Raw genomic sequence first — 10,074 nt, 5'->3', positions numbered from 1 at the left:
CCTCTCAGCTGTTGCTGAGGTGAGCGGTTGTTATGGACGCGCTGGTTCGGTGTGCAGTCGGGAGGGGAGAGGGTACAGATGGTGGCGGGAGGGACAGAACATCCCACCCCCCCCAAAAGGAGGGAAACAAAATCCAAGCGTCTCGCCCGATCGTTATTGGAATCTGCGCCAAATTGGCTTTTAAATGCAACCAAATAGAAAGGTAGTGCAATGAGATGAGCCAATCTGTCAATACCCCCTTAATAAAACAGAGTTAAAAATTATACAACACCAGGTTATCGTCCACCAGGTTTAATTGGAAGCACACTGGGTTTCGGAGCAACGCTCCTTCATCAGGTGGTAATGGACGCTCCGAAAGCTGGTGTGCTTCCAATTAAATCTGTTGGACTATAACCTGGTGTTGTGTGATTTTTAACTTTGTACACCCCAGTCCAACACCGGCATCTCCAAATCATTAATAAAACAGTTAATTCCGGCTGACAGTGTTAACATAAGACACACGGAGGTGTGAATAATTGCAGGAACACGGTGACTAGCTCGACTTCATCTCCATCAGTGTTTGTGGTGAGCCCCTTGAAGTGTTCTGGGATGAGGGCATTACTGGCAAAGACAGCATTTAGTGCTGATCTCTCATTCAACTGGGTGGATGGCTGGGTTACTTCAGAGGGTAGCTGAGGGACAACCACGTTGCTGTGGAGGGCTAAGCTGACAGGAGAAAGATTTAAAAAGAACATGAGGGACCTTTTATATATATGGAGTGAACTCCCACAGTTATTACATTTAAAAGAAACCTTGGTAGGTTCACTAATAAGGAAGGATTGGGGGGACTTGGGCCAAGCGCAGAGAGATAGGACTAGTTTAGTTTGAGGTTATGGTTGGCATAGACTGAAGGGTCTGTTTCTACGTTGTATGGCTCCATAACTCTAAGTCAGAGGGCAGTGAACTAGATAGGTTTGAAACAACAATCCAAGATTGATCAATGGTTTGGGAGGAGGGGAGGAGGGGAATTCTAATTATCTGCAAATCATTAGGCCAGGCTTTTGGTTTCCCAGGCGAGTGACATTACCGAGACACCATCATCTCCCCGCTGCAAGGATTAGGGCAAATGTCTTCAGATGATACAAATCAAGACAAATGCTGTCCAGAAATAGAATCCAAGAGGGCGATAATCCTTCAGCTCGATGTTTATCTCCAATATAACACCCAGAGCAAAGTATCTGATCATTCATCACAATGCCATTTGTGGGATCTTGCTGTGCATGAATCACATACACAAAACAGTGTCTACATTTCAATAAAGTGCTTGGTTGGATCTGAAGAGCTTTGGGAGGGCCCTGGGATCCTGACCCTTCCTGTTCAGGACTGTTATGGAACCACTTCACATTTAACAATATTTGAAGATTTGAGTTGAAGGGTCCTGGATGGATTTTTTTAAAGAAGATCATGAAAAGACATTGGAACTTTTTTTTAGCCAGGCTTCTCAGAAACCACGTGAATTGTGACACCACTGGTCTTGATTGGCTGAGCTGATTGAGTACTGGACTTTATGGCTGATCTCATTGAACAGTGCAGAGAAGAATAGAATCCCTACAGTGTGGAAACAGGCCATTTGGCCCAATAAGTCCACACTGACTCTCTGAAGAGTAACCCACCCAGATCCATTCCCCTATTCTATTACTTTACATTTACCCCCAACTAATGCATCTAATCCACACATCCCTGAACACTATGGGACAATTTAGCATGGCCAATTCCCCTAACTCACACATCTTTGGATGGTGGAAGGAAACTGGAGCACCCGGAGTAAACCCACGCAGACATAGGGAGAACGTGCAAACTCCACACAGACAATCCCCCAAAGCTGGAATTGAGCCCAGGTCCCTGGTGCTGTGAGGCAGCAGTGCTAACCACTGAGCCACCCCAAAGTGTTTGTAAGTTTGGAGTATCTGTGCAGTTAGTTGGGGAAAGCCTGCTAAGAACAAGCCTGCTAAGCTAGCCCATGTGTCCTGTTTCTGAAACATCATTGTGGTGAATTCAGGGTGAAACCTGATTGATTTTCTGGAAAGAAAAAGTGAAAGAGCTTCACAATCTTGCATTTCCTGAGCAAGCTGTGTTGGCCAAGATACCAGTGACTTTGCATGTTTAGTAATTTAACCAATTGCACAAGAACTCCCAATTGAAAGCTGTGGAACATTTTATATCTAATCCTTTTTGCCTTCAATTATAACCACCACTGGCCAGAAAGTGGCATTCCTTTTGAAGTGAATAACTACAGATTAAAATCCTTTTATCTGAATGTGTGTTTTGGAATACTGAATCTACAGGAGTAAACATTTATATGTTCATATTACAAATTGTGTGTTAACCAACTGTGCATCTTCATTGGATGTGTTTTGTTTTATAATACATTGATAAATTAATGTTAATTAATAGATATTGATAGATATTTTCAATCTCAGTCTGATATAGATAAGGCATTTCAGGACTTGAGTATACTATTTTTCAGTTTATGCCGTGACCTGTGGAGCAGTGGGACTAGAGAAAGACAGAAAGCTGCTTTTCCATCTCAACCATATGACAATTCTTTGAATCATTAAGATGAATAACCCTTTCAAAGAGCATTGGCAGGATGAACTGAATGGTTTCCTTCTGTGTAACATGATTCTGTGAATATATGGTGTATCTGATGATTGGCCTTTGTGACTAAGTGGTCCACTCAGCAGAAACCACAAAGCCAACAAAGAGATGGGGGCAGGGTAGTGGGGAAGTTGGGATGTCTATGACCATGATGCTTCTGATTATCCAGAGTTGACCAAGGCTGTTCTTCTTTTGATCTAACCCGAGAAACGCAGCTAGTCATTTACAAATTGATGATCCCTGAAAAAAGACACATTTCTTCTCAGCTCTTCATTTTGCACTCATCAGGATAATTCATAAAAATATAGTGTAAGAGGAAAATAACATTTGTGCTGTTTGAGAGAACAGTGCTTACTGGTTGGCAAGTGGATTCTGATTGGTAGAGGTGTTGCCATGATGAGGGAACAGAATAGAGGACAGGACAGGATCATGATTTTGTGGTTTGTTGCTTCCTTTGTTCCTTCATCTAATTACTGAAAACTTGTATGTGCCTAGCTCATTGTTGCATGTGAGGCAAACCAACTTTTCTATCAAAACCAGATATATTAAGGATAGCAAAGATGATTCTCGATAGGAAGGATAGCAAGGATGATTCTCGATAGGAGTGAGAGAGGCAGGGTAGTTGTCATGGGGGACTTCAACTGTCCAAATATTGACTGGGATCACTACAGTACGAGTACTATAGATGGGTCAGTTTTTGTCCAGTGTGTGCAGGAGGGCTTCCTGACACAGTATGTAGACAGGCCTACAAGGGGCGAAGCCATTTTAGATTTAGTACTGGGTAATGAGCCTGGCCAAGTGTTAGATTTGGAAGTAGGTGAGCACTTTGGAGACAGCGATCACAATTCTGTCAGGTTTACTTTAGTGATGGAAAGGGATAGGTGTACTCCACCGAGCAAGAGTTATAGCTGGGGGAAGGGAAATTACAATGCAATTAGGAAAGATTTAGGAAGCGTAGAATGGGGAAGGAAACTGCAGGGGATGAGCACATTAGAAATGTGGAGCTTATTCAAGGAAAAGCTCCTGTGTGCCCTAGATAAGTATGTACCTGTCAGGCAGGGAGGAAGATATAGAATGCGTGAGCCGTAGTTTACTAAGGAAGTGGAATCCCTGGTCAAGAAGAAGAAGAAGGCTTATGTTAGGACAAAATGTGAAAACTCAGTTAGGGTGCTTGAGAGTTACAAGGAAGTCAGGAAAGACCTAAAAAGAGAGCTCAGAAGAGCCAGGAGGGGACATGAGATGTTGTTGGTGGATAGGATCAGGGTTAACCCTAAGGCTTTCCATAGGTATGTCAGGAATACAAGAATGACGAGAGTTAAATTAGGGCCAATCAAGGATAATAGTGGGAAGTTGTGTGTGGAGTCAGAGGAGATGGGGGAAGCACTAAATAAATATTTTTCGACAGTGTTCACTTTAGAAAATGAAAATGTTGGCGAGAAGAAACAGAGATACTTGCATCCAGACTAGAAGAGATTGAAGTTCACAAGGAAGAGGTATTAGAAATACTGCAGAGTGTGAAAATAGACAAGTCTCCTGGGCCAGATGGGATCTATAGGATCCTCTGGGAAGCAAGGGAAGAGCCTTTGGCATTGATCTTCAAATCATCATTGTCTACAGGAATAGTGCCTGAGGACTGGAGGATAGCAAATGTGGTTCCCTTGTTCAAAAAGGGTAGTAGAGACAGCCCTGGTAATTACAGACCAGTGAGTCTCACTTCAGTTGTTGGTAAAGTGTCGGAAAAAGTTATAAGAGATAGGATTTATAACCATCTAGAAAAGAATAATCTGATCAGGGACAGTCAGCACGGTTTTGTGAAGGGTAGGTCGTGCCTAACGAATCTTATTGAGTTTTTTGACAAAGTGACCAAACAGGTAGATGAGAGTAAACCTGTTGATGTGGTGTATATGGATTTCAGCAAGGCGTTCGATAAGGTTCCCCACAGTCGGCTATTATACAAAATGCGGAGGAATGGGATTGTGGGAGACATAGCAGTTTGGATTAGTAATTGGCTTGCTGAAAGAAAACAGAGGGTTGTAGTTGATGGAACATGTTCATTTTGGTGTCCAGTTACTAGCGGCGTACTGCTACCATCCTTACTTGGTCTGGTCATGTGACTCCAGACCCACAACAATGTGATTGACTCTGGGCAATTAAGAATTGGCAATAAATGATGGCCTTACCATGAAGCCCTTATCCTATAAATAAATAAATAAAAACTTACCTCTATTTGCAAGACATCTGTAGTATTAGAGTCACAGAGTCATAGAGATGGACAGCATGGAAACAGACCCTTTGGTCCAATCTGTCCACGCCAACCAGATATCCCAACCCAATCTAGTCCCACGTGCCACCACCCGGTCCATATCCCTCCAAACCCTTCCTAGTCATATACCCATCCAAATGCCTCTTAAATGTTGCAATTGTACCAGCCTCCATCACATCCTCTGGCAGCTCATTCCATACACGTACCACCCTCTGCGTGAAAAGGTTGCCCCTTAGGTCTCTTTTATATCTTTCCCCTCTCACCCTAAACCTATGCCCTCTAGTTCTGGACTTCCTGACCCCAGGGAAAAGACTTTGTCTATTTATCCTATCCATGTCGCTCATAATTTTGTAAACCTCTTTAAGGTCACCCCTCAGCCTTCGACGCTCCAGGGAAAACAGCCCCAGCCTGTTCAGCCTCTCTCTATAGCTCAAATCCTCCAATCCTGGCAACATCCTTGTAAATCTTTTCTGAACCCTTTCAAGTTTCACAACATCTTTCTGACAGGAAGGAGACCAGAATTGCATGCAATATTCCAACAGTGGCCTAACCAATGTCCTGTACAGCCGCAACATGACCTCCCAACTCCTGTACTCAATACTCTGACCAATAAAGGAAAGCATTCCAAACGCCTTCTTCACTATCCTATCTACCTGCGACTCCACTTTCAAGGAGCTATGAACCTGCACTCCATGGTCTCTTTGTTCAGCAACATTCCCTAGGACCTTACTATTAAGTGTATAAGTCCTGCTAAGATGTTCTTTCCCAAAATGCAGCACCTCGCATTTATCTGAATTAAACTCCATCTTCCACTTCTCAGCCCATTGGCCCATCTGGTCCAGATCTTGTTGTAATCTGAGGTAAACCTCTTCGCTGTCCACTACACCTCCAATTTTGGTATCATCTGCAAACTTACTAACTGTACCTCTTACGCTCGCATCCAAATCATTTATGTAAATGACAAAAAGTAGAGGGCCCAGCACCGATACTTGTGGCACTCTACTAGTCACAGGCCTCCAGTCTGAAAAACAACCCATCATCACCACCCTCTGTCTTCTACCTTTGAGCCAGTTCTGTATCCAAATGGCTAGTTCTCGCTTTATTCCATGAGATCTAACCTTGCTAATCAGTCTCCCATGGGGAACCTTGTCAAATGCCTTACTGAAGTCCATATAGATCACATCTACTGCTCTGCCATCATCAATCTTCTTTGTTACTTCTTCAAAAAACTCAATCAAGTTTGTGAGACATGATTTCCCATGCGCAAAGCCATGTTGACTATCCCGAATCAGTCCTTTTCTTTCCAAATACATGTACATCCTGTCCCTCAGGATTCCCTCCAACACCTTGCCCACCACTGAAGTCAGGCTCACCGGTCTATAGTTCCCTGGCTTGTCTTTACCACCCTTCTTAAACAGTGGCACCACATTTGCTAACCTCCAGTCTTCCGGCACCTCACCTGTGACTATCGATGATACAAATATCTCAGTAAGAGGCCCAGCAATCACTTCCCTAGCTTCCCGCAGTGTTCTCGGGTACACCTGATCAGGTCCTGGGGATTTATCCACCTTTAACCGTTTCAAGACATCCAGCACTTCTTCCTCTGTAATCTGGACATTTTGCAAGACTTCACCATCTATTTCCCTACAGTCTATATCTTTCATATCCTTTTCCACAATAAATACTGATGCAAAATATTCATTTAGTATCTCTCCAATTTTCTGTGGCTCCACACAAAGGCCGCCTTGCTGATCTTTGAGGGGCCCTATTCTCTCCCTAGTTACCCTTTTGTCCTTAATGTATTTGTAAAAACCCTTTGGATTCTCCTTAATTCTATTTGCCAAAGCTATCTCATGTCCCTGTTTTGCCCTCCTGATTTCCCTCTTTAGTACACTCCTACTGCCTTTATACTCTTCTAAGGATTCACTCGATCTATCCTGTCTATACCTGACATATGCTTCCTTCTTTTTCTTAACCAAACCCTCAATTTCTTTAGTCATCCAGCATTTACCTACCAGCCTTCCTTTTCACCCTGACAGGAATATACTTTCTCTGGATTCTTGTTATCTCATTTCTGAAGGCTTCCCATTTTCCAGCCGTACCTTTACCTGCGAACATCTGCCCCCAATCAGCTTTCAAAAGTTCTTGCCTAATACCGTCAAAATTGGCCTTTTTCCCATTTAGAACTTCAACTTTTAGATCTGGTCTATCCTTTTCCATCACGATTTTAAAACGAATAGAATTATGGTCGCTGGCCCCAAAGTGCTCCCCCACTGACACCTCAGTCACCTGTCCTGCCTTACTTCCCAAGAGAAGGTCAAGTTTTGCACCTTCTCTAGTAGGTACATCCACATACTGAATCAGAAAATTGTCTTGTACGGACTTAAGAAATTCCTCTCCATCTAAACCTTTAACACTATGGCAGTCCCATTCGATGTTTAGAAAGTTAAAATCCCTGACCATAACTTCCTTATTATTTTTACAGATAGCTGAGATCTCCAACAAGTTTGTTTCTCAATTTCCCTCTGACTATTCGGGGGTCTATAATACAATCCCAATAAGGTGATCATCCCTTTCTTGTTTCTCAGTTCCACCCAAATAACTTCCCTGGATGTATTTCCGGGAATATCTTCCTTCAGTCCAGCTGTAATGCTATCCCTTATCAAAAATGCCACTCTCCCTCCTCTCTGCCTCCCTTTCTATCCTTCCTGTTGCATTTGTATCCTGGAACATTAAGCTGCCAGTCCTGCCCATCCCTGAGCCATGTTTCTGTAATTGCTATGATATCCCAGTCCCATGTTCCTAACCATGCCCTGAGTTCATCTACCTTCCCTGTTAGGTCCCTTGCATTGAAATAAATGCAGTTTAATTTATTAGTCCTACCTTGTCCCTGTCTGCCCTGTTTGACTCACTTCTGTTCTCAGCTGTACCCCTCTCAGATTGACCTCTTTCCTCACTATCTCCCTGGGTACTATCTCCCTGGGTCCCACCCACCCCCACCTTACTCGTTTAAGTCCTCCCAAGCAGCTCTAGCAAATTTCCCTGCCAGTATATTAGTCCCCTTCCAATTTAGGTGCAATCCGTTCTTCTTGTACAAGTCACTTCTACCCCAAAAGAGATTCCAATGATCCAAAAATGTGAATCCTTCTCCCATACACCAGCTCCTCAGCCATGCATTCATCTGCTCTATCCTCCTATTCCTGCCCTCACTAGCTCGTAGCACTGGGAGTAATCCAGATATTACTACCCTTGAGGACCTCCTTTTTAAATTTCTGCCTAACTTTCTGTAATCTACCTTCAGAGTCTCAACCTTTTCCCTTCCAATGTCGTTGGTTCCAATGTGGACAATGACCCTTCTCCCCTGTGAGAACATTCTGCACCCTCTCTGAGACATCCTTGATCCTGGCACCAGGGAAACAACACACCATTCTGCTTTTTCTCTGCTGGCCACAGAAACGTCTGTCTGTACCTCTGATTACAGAATCCCCTAACACAATAGATCTCTTGGAACCCGACATACCCCTCGTTGCATTAGAGCCAGTCTCAATACCAGAAACTTGGCTGTTCGTGCTACATTCCTCTGAGAATCCATCACCCCCTACATTTTCCAAAACAGCATACCTGTTTGAAATAGGTATATCCACAAAAGACTCCTGCACTAGCTGCCTACCTCTCTTACCGTTCCTGGAGTTAACCCATCTATGTGACTGTATCTGAGACTTTCCCCCCCTTCCTATAACTGCCATCCATCACATACTGTTGCTTTTGCAAATTCCTCATCGCTTCTATCTGTCTCTCCAACCCATCCACTCGATGTAGACCCTCAAATCCATTCTACAAATCTGGATTAAAACCCAACTCCCTTGCATTTGAAGTTAAATTTCTGCTGGCCGTAAAACCCAACTCAATATTTGCAAAGATAGATTTGTATTTCTTCAGCAACTTCCACAATTTAAGGATGTATTTTACAATGTTTCTGAAGGGTAGCCACAGTAGTTACATAGGAACCCTCGCCACAAGCTCAGAGCACACATCAGTGTGATAATCTTTCTGAGTTCTGCAGGCTGAGAGTTAAAAGTTAGTCCAGGACACCAGGGAGTGTGAACTTCTTGCAATTGGGGCAGCATGGTGGTTCAGTGGTTAGCACTGTTGCCTCACAGCACCAGGTTCGATTCCAGCCTCGGGCAACTGTCTGTGTGGAGTTTGCACATTCTCCCTGTGTCTGCGTGGGTTTCCTCCGGGTGCTCCGGTTTCCTCCCACAGTCCATAGATGTGCAGGTCAGGTGAACCGGCCGTGCTAAATTGTCCATAGTGTTAGGTGCATTAGTCAGAGGGAAATGGGACTGGGTGGGTTCCTCTTTGTAGGGTCGGTGTGGACTTGTTGGGCCAAAGGGCCTGTTTCCACACTGTAGGGAATCTAATCTAATCTAATTCCTCGTTCTAGAGACAGTGCCTTTAACTCATTGGTTGCTATCCCGATAATGCACTCACTGCATCAACATCGATCATATGTGGAAGTCTGTGGAGTGGAACTTGAAGCAACAAAGTTTCCAACTGAGTGGTAATAGGGAAGCTAATTGTACCACCATTGACATCTCCAAGATGGGGGAGGTTTCAGATGTTGATTGTTGTGTAAAGGCAGCAATTTTCAAGGTAAGACATGTAAACATTTCCACATAGCTTACTCAGGACGATATCTGCCCAAATCCCTATTCTAATTCAACTTTCACAAGTAAAATCAGAAGTTACTGGAAAAGCTCAGCAGGTCTGGCAGCATCTGTGAAGAGTAATCAGAGCCTGACCTAAAACTCTGATTTCTCTTTACAGATGCTGCCAGACCTGCTGAGCTTTATCAGCAACTTCTGCTTTCATTTCCGATTCACAGCATCTGCAGTTGTTTCACTGCTAATTCAACTTTGTTTAATTAGTGTTACACTAACCTCTGAATTATAAAATTGCAAGTTCTCAAAGCTTTGCTCCAGGCAAATAATCCAGGTTGGCATTTTAATGGCGGTACTGAGGGAATGCTTTTTTGTCAGAAGTACTGTCTTTGGTAATGAAGTTAAGCTCCATATATGCTCCTGTGGCACTACTCACAGAAGAGCTGTGGAGTTTTCCCTGGTTGTTTTAGCCAATATTTACTCAAAAACAGTATAAACAAAACAGATTATCCA

General features: G+C 43.5%; 1 protein-coding gene across 1 annotated transcript in view; it reads left to right on the top strand.

Moving 5' to 3' along the window:
- The first annotated feature begins 9,502 nt into the window (after positions 1-9,502).
- The window catches only part of pi4k2a (phosphatidylinositol 4-kinase type 2 alpha), a 29,746-nt gene continuing 29,174 nt past the window's right edge, over positions 9,503-10,074 (top strand). Inside the window, exon 1 of the mRNA XM_087999255.1 lies at positions 9,503-9,553. Within this exon, the coding sequence (XP_087855381.1) occupies positions 9,503-9,553 (51 nt within the window). The remainder of the gene's footprint in view (positions 9,554-10,074) is intronic.

This window comes from Chiloscyllium plagiosum, unplaced genomic scaffold (genome assembly GCF_037043375.1).
Source record: "Chiloscyllium plagiosum isolate Xiang-an unplaced genomic scaffold, Cpla_swu_hap1 HiC_scaffold_22, whole genome shotgun sequence".
NCBI classification, from domain to species: domain Eukaryota; kingdom Metazoa; phylum Chordata; class Chondrichthyes; order Orectolobiformes; family Hemiscylliidae; genus Chiloscyllium; species Chiloscyllium plagiosum.
This window is presented reverse-complemented; position numbering and strand designations above follow the sequence as displayed.